Here is a 14,880-nt window from a genome sequence, read left to right on the forward strand (position 1 = left end):
CATGGCTTAAGTTATCATCTACACACTGATGACTCCAAATCTGTAGCTATGTCTCCCCCCACGCCTGCTTTTCTTCCTCCCTTCCTTCCTTCCTTCCTCTTTTCTTTCTTTCTTTTTCTTTCTTTCCTTCTTTCTTTTCTTTCTTTCCTTCCTTCCTTCCTCCTTTCTTTCTTTCCCTTCCTTTCCTTCCTTCCTTCCTTCCTTTCTTCCTTCCTTTATTTTTTGAAACAGGGTTACATGTATCCAGGCTGGCTTTAAACTGTCTATGTAGCCAAGGATGACTCTTTCTTTCTTTCTTTCTTTCTTTCTTTCTTTCTTTCTTACTTACTTACTTTCTTTAGTTTTGTGAGACAAGTACGAACTTGTTATGTAGCCCAGGCTGGCCTGAAACTCACAATCCTTCCACCTCAGCCTGGGAATACAGGGATTACAGGAATGTAGGACCACCTGGATTCCACCAGGTGACTCAGGAGCAGAGGGTATCCCTCCCACCTCCACTCTATCCCATCCTGGGTATGACCTATTTCCCTATGGCAATGCTGCAATCAATCACACTGAAACCCTCCTTCACATTCAATTCCACCACTGATTCTTTCTAATCCATTTTTATACTTTTTAGGTCTACTATTCATTTCTTTCTACTGTCATTTCCTCTTGTCTAGGACTCATCAGTTCTGGTACATGATTCCATAATGCTGTCACAGCAGCTCTATCATCTACCCTGCTATCAAGAGAGACCATTCTAATGGTTGATTACACTGCCTTTACACTCAAAGGTCTCTGAACAGCTAATAGGCTTCAGGATAAATTCTAAACCCTTATCACAGGCATATAAAACTCCTTACCATCAGGTACCAGCTTACATCTCCTGCCTCTTCTCTCATCCACTGAATCACTTGTCCCCCATGATCCAAGGCCTTCCAGACCTATGTGTCTTTGAAACTCCTGTTTCTTCTACCACAGGCCCTTTCCCAACTCCAACAGAGTGAATCCTAATTACACTCAGAATAGTTCAGGCATCATGTCTTCTAAAAATTCTTCTCAGTCCCCTAGGCTGAGCTATCGCCACTGCACCATCAAGTTCTCATTCTGCCAGACATAAATGAACTGTTTTGTTCAGCTTTACACAGTATTAGGAATCAGAACTAGGGCCCTGCATGTACTAGGCAGGTCCTCTACCACTGAGGTATATCCAGTCCCTAGATTACTGTTTCTTAAACTATATTTGACTGTCAGTGATTTGTGATAGTCTATAAATAAAGAAAATTTTCTAAGATGTAAGCTATTTGATGTCACAGATACTATTTTTTTTAATATTTTATGTATTATTTTTTATGTGTATGAATGTATTGCCTGCATGCATCTAAGGGCACCATGTTGTGCAGTGCCCACAGAGGCGAGAAGAAAGTGCAGGTTTTCCCAGGATTACTGGAGTTACTGATGGTTGTTAGCCATCATGTGGGTACTGAGAATCGAACCCAGGTCCTCTGCAAGAGCAGCCAGTGCTCTTAACCCCTGAACCATCTTCTCCAGTCCCCAGATACTATTTTTCTGTATAGGAATTACTGATGCCAGAGCACAAACTATTACCAGCCTCTGACAACACAAGTTAGAAAATTTGATTTTTAGGAACTGGACAATGAGTGCCACAACACTGATTTTGAAAATATAAAGGAAAACAACACAAAAATAAACAAAAACCAAAGAATGTGGTAATACTTAGCATGTGAGAAACCCTAGGCTCAAGTCATAGCACCAAGACAAAAACATCAACCAAACAAATTTCTTCCTTCAACAGATTTTGAAATGTTTCAAAAAGACTCCCTTAGAACAGTATTGAACATGAACATCTTTCCTTCACTTAACATTTAGTCAAGAAAAAGTATTTACTGATGATCTCATCCTTTCTCTCATGGTTTTATTCTCAGGGATGTGTTTGCTCTTGAACCACTTGGAGCTCTGTTTGAAGGGTTCTCCAAGTCTTTCAGAAGGGTGATTCTCAGAAAGACTGAAAGATTCCTGAATTCTACTACCTGGTATTTTCAATCTTTTGAAACATTTTTTTTAGTTCTTATTTGTTTATTTTTATTTTATGTAGATGAGTGTTTTGCCTGCATGTATATAAATGTACCCAGGTGTCAGGTACTGCATGTAGGCGATATACTCATAAATAAAAATAAATAAAACAAATAAAAATTTTTAAAAAGTAAATGTACCCATGTCATACAATGCCCCTGGAGGTCAGAAGTGGGTGTCAGACTCCCTGGAATTGGAGTTAGTCATCATGTGGTTCCTGGGCACTGAACTCAGGTCCTCTGGAAGGGCAGTATGCACTCTTAACTGCTAAGTCATCTCTCCAACCTACTTCTGAAACTTTTTGACATTTATTAGAAAGCTTTTCATCCAATCTTTTTAAAAATGTTATTTATATGCCGGGTGTGGTGGCACATGCCTTTAATACCAGCACTCGGGAGGCAGAGGCAGGAGGATCTCTGTGAGTTCAAGGCCAGCCTGGTTTACATAGTGAGTTCCTGCCTCAAAAAGACCAAAAAAAAAAAAAAGTTATTTATTCTGTGCATATGTATGTATCTGCGTGAGGTTATGCACATATGTGTGTGGATGCCCACCTGTGCTCACATATACACCAAAAGAGGGGGCTCCTTTAAGGCAAGATGTTGCTTCCAGAACCTGGGGCTCACATTTTTCAGGTAGGCTAGTGGCCACCAAGCCCTGTGATCTTCCTGTCTCTGCTTCCTTCAGTACTGGGATTAAAGATGTTCACAGAACCAGACCCACCTGCTTATGTGGATGCTGTAATCAACTCCAGTGCTCATGCCTGTGTGGCAAGCACTTTCAACAAGTACGCCACCTCTCCAGCCTTCACCCAGTCTTTCACCAACATAATATAAAGCTCAACCACTGTTTGCCCCAAATTTAGGCAACAAAAAACTTATCTTTTCCTTTCTGGCTTGGCAAGGAAATTTGGAAGCTAAAACCACATTTGCAATATTTGTGAGGAGGAAATATTTGCACACAGCAGGGAACATGTAAGAGGGAAGAGGCTAGCCATAGATTCCGTCATATAAATGCTATGAAATTCTCACTATCTCCAAAACACTTAAATAAACAACTCCTGTGTAAGTTCTTAGATTGGTTATTATCAATAATGTATAGTTTTGAGACACTGGTACCCACAGCCTGCTTCTGCAGAGAAGCTCCTCTTTACATACCTTGCTTCCATTGAGAATCCAATCACTCCCAGACTTCTTGGCATTTGTTCTTACTCCTTGTAAGTCACTGTAATGGAAAACAAAGAGGCATCAATTGGCATAAATCAAATTATACAAAAGGTATATATATATTCACATGCATTAAAAATCCTTAGTACAGGTGTGGTGATATATACCTTTAATCCCAACACGCAGAGGCAGACAGATCTCTGTAAGGCCAACCTGGTCTACATAGTGAGTTTTAGGCTAGACAGTGCTACACAATGAGACCCTATCTCAAAAGACCAAACAAACAAAATTCCCAGTATTAGTAATATTTACACAACTGCACTAAAAGCTACATCTAATATATTATAAGATCTTACATAAATGAATATATAAAGATTAGATAAACTTGGGCTAGTGAGATGGCTAAGTGGTTAAGAACACTGGCTGCTCTTGCAGAAGACCCAGGTTCAATTCCCAGCACCCACATGGAGACTAACAACTGTCCATAATTCCAGTTCCAAGGGAATCCAACACCCTCTTCTGACCTCCGTTGTCACTGCATGATACAGGTGTACTTACATACATGCAAGCAATACACTCATACACATATGGATCTCTGTGAGTTCAAGGCCAGCCTGGTCTACATAGTGAGTTCCAGGACAGCTGGGGCTACAGGGAGACCCTGTCTCAAAAAGACAAAAAATAAATAAATAAATAAAAATATTTTTAAAAAGATTAGATGAAAAAAAAAATAGATGAACTAGACAGACTACAGAATTCAGACACCCAACTACATTCAAGAACCCCAAACTAGACTCTGCTGACATGTCAAGGCTTGCTATAATCCCCAAAATTATGTGTCACCATGCACTCACCTGCCTTTATTTACACTGGTTCCTTCTACTATCTCTTCATCAAAACTATAGGCACTACAAGAATATTTCTAAACTGCCTTTCTCCTAACAAATATGTTCTAAAAGGAGCATATTTTTCTAGCTATCAACAAATATTACTAATAAAAATATTTTTAAAAAGTATTCAAGGGAGAAAATTTATTTTTCAATTTATTAATTTTTGTTTTACTATACTTTTGTATTTTTTATTCCATGGCCTTTAAAAAAATCTCCTTCTACACTGTATCCATGTATAAAATTCTCAAAGAAACAATAAAAGTACTACATAAAAAACTACTTTCTGGGGGGCTGGAGAGATGACTCAGCAGTTAAGAGCACTGGCTGCTCTTGCAGAGGACACAGATTCGATTCCCAGCACCTACATGGTAACTAACAACCATCCGCACCTCCAGTTCCAGGGGGATCCAATGCTCTCTTCTGACCTCCTCACATGACACAGGTGCACTTACACACATGCAGGCAATATACTCATACACATAAAATAAAAATAAATAAAATGTTTTTAAAATATTATTACTGCCGGGCATGGTGGCACACGCCTTTAATCCCAGCACTAAGGAGGCAGAGGCAGGCGGATCTCTGTGAGTTCAAAGCCAGCCTGGTCTACATAGTGAGTTCTAGGACAGCTGGGGCTACAGGGAGACCCTGTCTCAAAAAGACCAAATATATATATATATAATTACTGTTATTGAGGTATGCATAAATGTGCATGCTACAGCACATGTATGTGGAGGTCAGAAAACATAGTTATTCAGAGTTGGTTCTCCCTTTCCACCGATAGATTCCAAGGATCAAACTCAGATCACCAGGCTTTCAAAGCAAGCACCTTTACCCACTTAGCCATCTCACTGGCCCAGCAATGGCAACCATTCTGTAGAGGCCAAAGCTAAATGAGAACACAGTGGCCAATCCATCTCTGACAGAAGACATGTTCTCTATTCTTTCCCTCTCATGCATCTATCCTTATTTCTCACCGTAATTTACCATTTGGACATTCTTTATTCACAATGTTCTCTGTCTCTGTCTCTCTCTGTGTCTCTTCCTCCCCACCAAGGTCTCCCTGTAGCCCCAGCTGGCATGGATGGAACTCATTTTGCAGACCAGGCTGGCCTCTATCTCACAGAGATCTTCTTGCGTCTGCCTCCCTAGTGCTGAGATTAGAGGTATGTACCATCATACCCAGTTTAATGTTTCTCCTATTTGTGTATTCTTATAATGCTGCCTCACCAGTCTATCTCCAGAGTTCCAAATACATATTTTTAACAGTGTTTTCAATGCTTCCATATGAAGCCCATCCCACTTTTAAAATTCATCTTGCTAGCCAGGTGCAGTGGCGCATACCTTTAAGTCCAGCACTTGGGAGGCAGAGGCAGGTAGATGTCTTTAAGGCCAGCCTGGTCTACATAGCAAGTTCCAGGTCAGCTGGGACTACAGAGAGACCCTGTCTCAAAAAGACCCCCCCCCAAAAAAAAGATAAAAAAATAAAATTCATCATGCTGAAGATTCATACCCTACCATTGTGTTTGTATACCACCATACATTGCAACTGCTTTACCATTATTTATATATAAAAATCAGCACTTGGGAAGCAGAGGCAAGCGGATCTTTGTGAGTCTGAGGCCAGCCTGGTCTACATAGTGAGTTCCAGGACAGCTGGTGCTACAGGGAGACCCTGTCTCAAAAAAAAGACCAAAAAAAAATTTCTTGCTTTCCTACTGGAGTTTAAATGCTATGTAAATAGTTGCTATACTATACTTTTAAAGGAACAGTGACAGAAAGAATGTGTACATGTTCAGTATGGATGAAATATTTTTTTCCAATTTCTTTTTTTTTTTTTGGTCTTTTTGAGATAGGGTCTCCCTGTAGCCCCAGTTGGTCTGGAACTCTGTAGACCAGGCTGGCCTCAAACTCACAGAGATCTGGTTGCCTCTGCCTCCCAGTGCTGGGATTAAAAGTGTGCACCGTCACACCTGGTGTTTTTCAGTATTTTTTTAATCTTGAGTCATATAAATCCATAAAATGAAGAAATGGTTTTGTTAGGAACTGCTTCCAAGAATTCAAAACCAACTGAAGGCTGACTTACCTTCCAGCCCCAGGCTCCGTCATTGCTATGGCACCAATCCACTTGCCTGCAGTCATTTGGGGAATGAAGTAGTCTATCTGTTCCTTTGTACCATAATTTGCAATATAGGGCATGACAATATCGGAATGAAGACTGAAACCAGGTCCTGTGCAATTTGTGTATGCTCTTAGAAGGAAAAGAAAAGCACAAAGTTATTATGTTGTTTTCAGTTTTAGTTTTCAATTAAAATAGCTAAAGCAACAATAATGTATTAAGGATCTCATTGTACGATGTGTGGGAATAGCCTGCCTTCTCATACATCCATGACCTTCCTGAATGTTTTCTCTTTTTACTAACCTATAATTGCTGGCTCTAACATAATAATAACAGTGCTTTAGCAGCTTAATAAGCATTTATTTAATGAATTACAAAATAAAATACTGACCACCTATAATTGTACTTCTCTAACAGAGCAACTATTTTTATTTTGGCAAACAACCTTTGGATATATTGCAATGTAACTGCCGTCACTTTATGAATTTTGTACTTTATTCTTTTCTTCTTAAATTAAATTATGACATGAGTCTGGAGAGATGGCTCAGGAGTTAAAAGTACTGGCTGTTCTTACAGAGGACCTGGGTTCGGTTACCAGCATTCACATGGAGGCTAAGAATCCTCCATAACTCCAGTTCCAGGGGATCAAACACCTTCTTCTGAACTCCATGGGCATGGCACAACATGGCTGCACTTACATACATGTAGGCAATATACTCATACACATAAAATAAAAATAAAATATTTAAATTATGACATAACAAAATCCTATTTTTGTAGGGTTTTCCTGCTGATTAAAAAATTTTTTTTAATTGAATTTTTGTGTATTTCAATCATAAAATCATCTTTATACCCTTCCCCCTTTGGCATCCTCTTATAGCCCCCCCACTGAAGTTCATACATTATGTCATTTGTATAAAGGCCTATTATGTAAAGTTAGTGTTACAAGATGTCCCTCAGTACAAGTTCATTCACTGGAGTTTAGCCAACCTATCTAGAGTCTCTCCCTTCAAGAAGATCAGCTTTTCTTCACTCAGCAGTAATCAGCTGCCAATAATTCTTCAACTAAGATTGGGGCTTGCTGTTCATTTCCACAGTTCTGAGCTAGGTTTCTGACTGCCTAAGTTTGCATGGGTCTTATGCCTGCTGCCACCATTGCTGTAGGTTTGTATGAAGAAGGGTCCCAGGCACCTCTAAGACTATTTCCAAATGTTCATGCACCTCCTCCCTGGCTCTTACAATTTTTCCACCCCACCCTCTTCTCCAATGGTTCCTGAACCCTGGGAGGGTAGATCACAATATAGGAGACCTGTCCAAGGACCACAATCTGCCTACTCTTATTCTCCATGTTTTGGCCATTTGCGGCCTTTTGTGTACCTGGTCCTCTGTTGCATGAGGGAGCTTCATTGATGAGAATTAAAGATGCATTAGTGTTCTCTTCATTCCTTGTTCTAAGTTCTGTGAGTCTTAGGTTTAGAAGGTGCATCCTAAATGTGCCACTTAGGCTTGGGGAATTCATAGTGGTTTTTTTGTTTTTTTGAAACAGGATCTGCCTGCAGCCCCAGGTGGTCTGGAACTCACTATAGAGACAAGGCTGGCTTTCATCTCACAGAGATCCGCCTGCCTCTACCTCCAGAGTGCTGTAATTAAAGGTGTGTATCACCATGTCCAGCTCTGCAGTTTTTTGTTTGGGTTTTTTTCTAATGTTTTATTTATTACTTTTATTTTATGTGTATGAGTGTATTGCCTGCATGTGTGTAAGTATACCCATGTTGTACAATGCCCACAGATGTCAGAAGAGGGCGTCGGATCCCCTGGAACTAGAGTTATAGATGGTTATTAGCCACCATGTGGGTGCTGGGAATCAACCTGGGTCCTCTGCAAGAGCAACCAGTGCTCTTAACTGCTGAGTGATTTCTCTGGCTCCTTGTAGTTTCTTAAACATAAAAAATTACATTCTTAAATAGATGCAAAAATTCCACATTATTTATGTCCCATAATTTACTTGTTCATTCTCTGAGACTGAGGCAAACCTGATCTACAGGGTGAGTTCTAGACCTGCTGTGGATACAGGGAGACCCCTCAAAAAGACCCCAAAAAAGAAAACCTAATGCCTAACTGCATTTCATTTTTGATGAACTATTGCTTCAAAACCTTCTGCCATTTTAGCTGAAATCTTTGTTTTTATAATATATCTTTCCATGGAAGTATATTTCCATTCCAATGTTCTCTTATTGAAAAGGGGGAAAATGACCAGAAATGAAAAATGAAGTTATCTTTACCACATTTTTTGAGATAGGGTATTGCTAAGTAGCTATGCCTGGCCTGGAGCTTAGTATGCAGACCAGGCTGACATTGAACTCTCAGCAATTCTCCAGCTTCTGCCACCCGAGTGCTAGGATTAAGGCATGCACCCTCAACACCTGGCCTCTTTGACTTTATATACCATCTATTTCAACAATATCCCAATAAGAAAAACTGTCATCAAGAAACCTGACAACAGGCTGGGTGGGTGTGGTGGCGTATACTTTGAATTCTAGCACTCAGGAAGCCAGGCAGAAGGATCTCTGTAAGTTCAAACCCCTGATCTGCACAGCCAGTCCCAAGCCAGCCAGGGTTACATAGTGAGAATGTATCCCAAAAAGAAAAAAGAAAAAAGAAATCTGACAACAAACGTTGGAGGTGATAGAGGAAAGAGGAACCCTTACTCAGTGCTGGTGGAACCGAACATTAATACAGCCATATGGAAATGAGCGCATAGGTACCTCAAAAAGTGGAAATATATCTTTCATATAACCCAGCTATAACACTCCAAAGCCTCCATATTCTACCATAGAGACACTTGTACATCCATGTTTACTGCTGCTATATTCATGATTACAAGGAAATGGAGTCAGGCTAGATGTCCTTTAACAGATGAATGGATAATGAAAATGTGGAAACATGGGGCTGGAGAGATGGCTCATCAGTTAAGAACACTGGTTGTTCTTGCAAAAGACCTGGGTTCAATTCCCAACACCCACATGGCGGCTAAGAACCACTCTCAACTCCAGTTCCAGGGGAATACGATGTCCTCTTCTGGCCTCTGCGATATTGCGCAACACGGGTGCACTTACACACATACAGGAAATACACTCATACACATAAAATAAAAACAATAAATAAAATATTTTTTTAAAAAGAAAATGTGGTAACATACACACAATGGGATATTACTTAGCTGTGAAGAAAATTTGAAATCTTGAAATTTGCAGGAAAATGGATGGATCTGGAAAGTATAATATGAAGTAAGGTGACTCAAATTATGAAAGAGAAAACCACATGTGCTCCCTCATATGTGGACCATAACCTATAATGTATGCATGTATATATGTAAACAGGTATAAGTATGGGTAAAGTCTAAAAATCTAGACTGGAGACCAATAAATAATAATATCAGGTGATGAGGAAAGATGGGGAGTGGCCAAGGTACACATGGGTCATGAAAGAGGAAAGAGTGGGGGGGGGGCAGTGGGGAACATAGTAGCAAGGAGAGGAAGATGAGGAGGAAGGAGAATCACAAAAACAGTTTGCTTGAATGTCATAATGGAATCTGACACATTATGTGCTGATTAAACCATAAAAGTAACACCAAAAAAGAATTATCTTCCCACATCCAAAACTACACACACAAGTGGTATGATCTTTTAGATTTTATACTGAATTTTCCAAGAATAGTTTTATTATCAGTTCAGAAAGATGAACTTACAAAACAGGACTCAACCTCAAAGGTCTGCATACTTACTGCTCTTCCCAAGTGACTGCTGTTGAGAACAAGTCTCCACCAATCCCACCATGCTTCTCAGCAATATTGACCCCCAGCAGGCCTTGCTTGCCAGCTTTTTCCCAGAGCTCTCTACTCACTTCGCCAGCTTTCTCCCATCTGCAAAGAACAAGCATTTCAAAGTCAGACAAGCTCTTGAAAATGATTTAAGTGGTCACACTAAGAACTTACAATTTTGTGCCGAAATGCAGCCTTGATTTAAGGCACCTGGTGACAGTGGCCACACACCTCTCAATCTATGTCTGACTCTGTCATATCTCCCTTTTCTTTCTCGCCTTTGCCATCTTGTGCCTGTCCAGTCTAGTTACTGGAACTAAAGTTTATACCTGCTCATGTTCATGGGTAGACGTTACAGGAGTTGGTGCTGTTAGGGTACAAGATTAGTTTTGTCATATAGTCATGGGAATTTCACTAACCCGACTTGTAAAATGTTTCTACTTATTTCCTCAAAATGCTGGACTTTCAGAAAGAGCCTCAAACCTGACAAGAGCAAGCAAGTTCATTACATTTCTATCATTTTGATCAAAACAACAGGAAACAAGAATCTTCTTGCAGCTAGATCCTTCCCCTCCAACCCAACTCATTCTGGAAATGGAGCCCTGAACTTCAAACACAGCAGGGCCTCAAGCACCCTCTACTCTTGAGACCCAGCTCCTCTTCTTTAAAAATGAGAACATTGTGACAAGGAAACAGAGAGTTGGAAACACTAAAAATGTACTTTAAAAGAATTTTAAGTGCCAGACCTGGTGGCGCATGCCTTTAATCCCAGCACTCCTGAGGGAGAAGCAGGCGGATCTCTGTGAGTACAAGGCCGGCCAGGTCTCCATAGCGAATCTAGGATAGCTGGGGCTACAGGGAGACCCTGTCTCAAAAAAGACAAAAATAAAATAAAATAAAAAAATAAAAAATAATAAAAATAAAATTTTAGAAAAAGCAAAAAAAATCTGCAATGTAATACACACAACTAGTGAATATTAAACATATAGCACAATCCCATTTTAATACAAATGAATGTTTTGCCCAATAAAGTAAAATTAATCAAAAAATATCAGTGGTTAAGAGCACTAGCTGCTCTTACAGAGGACCTAGGTTCGGTTCCCACCACATACATGGTGGCTAACAATAACCCAAGTTCTGGGGAGCCAATGCCTTCTTCTGACATTTGCAGGCATTGTGTGACACAGGTGATCTTATATACATGCAGGCAAAACACTCATGCACATAAAATAAATAAATAAATAAATTTTGGGGGGGGGGTCTTTTTGAGACAGGGTCTCCCTGTAGTCCCGGCTGGTCTGAACTCACTATATAAACCAGGCTGGCCTTAAACTCAGAGATCCACATGCTTCTGCCTCCAAAGTGCTGGGATTAAAGGCATGCCAGACTATGCCAGGCTAAAAAAAGTTGTTTTTTTTTTAAGTAGAAGTAGTAAAAATACTTAGAGGTGGCGTATCACCACCAAGGATTTGCACTATACTGGCCTTTTTAACATTTATATATTTTAATTCATTCATAACGCAAGAAAAGAACCAATAATTTTTTGTCATTTAATCACAGTTTAAAATTTTTTTATTCATTCAATTCATTTTTATTTTATGTGTATGAGTGTATTGCCTGTATGTATGTAAATGCACCCTGGTCAGGCAACGTCCACAGAGTTTGGAAGATGACTTTGGATACCCCTGGAACCAGATATACAGATGGTTGTTAGCCGCCATGTGGATGCTGGGAATCAAACCTGGATCCTCTGCAAGATCCTCTGCCAGTGCTCTTAACTACTGAGCCATCTCTCCAGCTCCCTAATCACAGTTTTTAAAAAAATACCATTCTGAGAGATGGCTCAGCGGTTAAAAGCACTGACTACTCTTGCAGAGGACCTGCGTTTGATTCCCAGCACCCACATGGCAGCTATGAACCTTCCTTAACTCCAGTTCCAGGGGAATCTGAAGCCCTCTTCTGACCTCTGCGGCACTGCATGACATGGGTGCACTCACATACATGCAGGCAATGCACTCACACACATAGAAGTAAAATAATAAATAAAATATCTTTTAAAAAATACCATTCTTAAGCTAAGTTGCAGATTTTCCAAGCTTTTCACTACTGAATGATACATTTTAAAAGGGCCAAATGTGGTAGCATAAGCTGTAGCTGCAGACACTTGGGGAGCTAAGGCAGGAAGAATGCTTGAGCTTAAGCACTTGAGAGGGGCCTGGGTAATAAAGTGAGCTACAAAGTCTCAAAAAATAAAGTTACAGCCAGGCGTGGTAGCGCATGCCTTTAATCCCAGTGCTTGGCAGGCAGAGGCAGGTGGATCTCTGTGAGTTGGCCAGCTGGGACTACAGGGAGACCCTGTCTTAAAAAGTCCAAAGAATAAATAATAGATAATAATCATAATAATAATTAGTAATAATAAAATAATTTATAAAACTGTGAAGTAACTTAGGAATCATAACACCCTAACAGTATTATGGCGAAGAACAGTAAAAAGCACTTTCTATATACATACATCATTCAGCATTCCAGGAAAAGGTTCTTATATTACATTAAAGGAAAGTGAACCACTTACTCTGAATGATAAGGAACCACTTCTTCTTGAAAAAACTTTCTTACGCTTTCCCGGAAAATGTCATGCTCTGAAGAAAAGATTCTTCTAATTCCAATATCTGTTAATTTCTTAGCAGAAGGTGTCTCCAGTCGTATTTCCCCACCAGAATGAGAACATCTAAAGGGACAAACATTAAGAAGATTAAGTGGCCAGGCATGGTGGCGCTCGCCTATAGTCCCAGCACTTGGGAGGCAGAGGCAGGCGGATCTCTATGAGTTCAAGGCCAGCCTGGTCTACATAGTGAGCTCCAGGATAGCTGGGGCTACCGGGAGACCCTGTCTCAAAAAAACCAAAAAAAAAAAAAAAAGGAAGATTAAGTGAGCCCAGAATGGAAGTGTCCGTCTTTAATCCCAGCAATTCAGAAGGCAGAGACAGACAGATCCCTGTGAGATGAGGCCAGCCTGGTCTCATGCAGCTGGTGGCCGTGCCACCCAGAGAAGCAAAGGGAGATGGGGGTGGGAAGAGACCCCAAGGGCTCTTGGGAACTGCACAGAGGAGTTGGGTTGATCTGGATGCAAAGGATCAGGAAGTCTAGCCCTCAGCCCTGATGTCCAGGAACCAGGCTGGCGGGTTGTGCAGCCCAGGGAAGCAGAGGGAGGTGAGGGCGGGACCAGGTCCAGAGGGCTCCCAGGGACCTCAAGAAGAAACTGGGTCCCTCTGGATGCAAAGGATCAAGAAGCAGTGGTGGTGCCTGGCCAAGAAAACAGCATCAGCATCCAGGAAAGAGGCTGGTGGGCCATGCAGCCCACAGAAGCAGAGTGTTTGTTTGTCTTTAAGAAACTTTCACACTGTTTTCCAAAGTGGCTGTACTGGGTTACACTCCCATCAGTAGTGTTAAGATCTATATCCAATACTACTTAATTTATTCAAAAAGATAGAAATGGAGGGAGAACTTCCAAAATCCTTCTATGAAGCCAGCGTCACTCTAATACCAAAGCCAAGATACAACCAAAAAAGAAAACTATAGACCCATATCCTTAATGAACATATCTTCTAGTAAAATAACATCTTACAAGAGATGAAGACGTGCCTACAAAGACACATCAAAAAGATCATCTACCACCATTAAGTCGGCTTTATTCCAGAGATGCAGGGATTGTTCAATATATGCAAATCAATAAATGTAATAAACCATATAAATGGACTTAAAGACAAAAACCACATGGTCATCTCAATAGGGGGAGAAAAGGCCTTTGACAAAAGCCAACATGCATTTGTGTTAAAAGTTCTAGAAAGAACTGGTCTGGAGGGAACATACCTCAACACAAGTAACACGATACACAACAAATCCATAGCCAGCATCATTCTAAATGGAGAAAAACTGGAAGAATTCCCATTGAAATCAGGAACCAGACAAGGCTGCCCACTATTTCCACTTCTCTTTAACATAGTACTTGAAAGTCTTGCAAGAGCAATAAGATAAGGAAAGGGGTAATAATTGGAAAAGAAGAGATCTAATTATCCCTTTTTGCAGATGACATGATATTATATCTAGGAGATGCCAAAAATTCCACCAGAAAACTAGAAATTATTAACATGTTGAGTAAATTGGCAGGTTACAAAATTAAAGTACAAAAGTCTGTAGCCTTTCTATATATACCAATAATAAACAATCAGAGAAAGAGCACATGGAAACACTCCCCTTCACAATAGCTGCAAAAAAAAGAAAGAAACAGAATATGTTTGAATAAACCTGACCAAAGACATTAAAGACCTCTACGATGAAAATTTTAAATTTTTAAAGAGAGATTGAGGAAGACATCAGAAGATGGAAGGACCTCCCATGATCATGAATTAGAAGAATTAATATTGTGAAAATGACCATCCTACCAAAAGCCATTTATAGATTCAATGCAATGCCAATCAAAATCCCCATGACATTTTTCCCAGAATTGGAAAAAAAAAAACATCCTAAGATTCATATGGAAGCACAAAAGACCTCGGATAGCCAAAGTAACCTCAGCACTAAGAGCAATGCCAGGGGGATTACAATACCAGACTTTAAGCTGTATTACAGAGCTACAGTCATAAAAACAACATGGTACTGGCACAAAAATAGACCCATAGTTCAATGGAACAAAACTGAAGACCCAAATATGAGTAATTGCAATTTCAGCCATCTGATATTTCACAAAGGGGCCAAGAACATTCACTGGAGGAAAGACAGCATGATCAGCAAATGGTGCTGGCAAAACTGGATC

The 14,880-nt window shown here is 40.2% G+C and overlaps 1 protein-coding gene across 1 annotated transcript in view; it reads right to left on the reverse strand.

Annotated features, from left to right (window-relative positions):
- Positions 1–14,880, reverse strand: part of Acadl (acyl-CoA dehydrogenase long chain) — a 43,996-nt gene that overhangs the window by 19,065 nt on the left and 10,051 nt on the right. Inside the window, exons 2-5 of the mRNA XM_008846244.3 lie at positions 12,641–12,796; positions 10,033–10,170; positions 6,216–6,380; positions 3,231–3,297 (exon numbers count right to left, since the gene is read on the reverse strand). Coding sequence (XP_008844466.1) covers positions 3,231–3,297; positions 6,216–6,380; positions 10,033–10,170; positions 12,641–12,796 — 526 coding nt within the window. The remainder of the gene's footprint in view (positions 1–3,230; positions 3,298–6,215; positions 6,381–10,032; positions 10,171–12,640; positions 12,797–14,880) is intronic.

The sequence above is a fragment of the Nannospalax galili genome, unplaced genomic scaffold, assembly GCF_000622305.1.
Source record: "Nannospalax galili isolate Female #2095 unplaced genomic scaffold, S.galili_v1.0 scaffold281, whole genome shotgun sequence".
In the NCBI taxonomy this organism is placed as follows: domain Eukaryota; kingdom Metazoa; phylum Chordata; class Mammalia; order Rodentia; family Spalacidae; genus Nannospalax; species Nannospalax galili.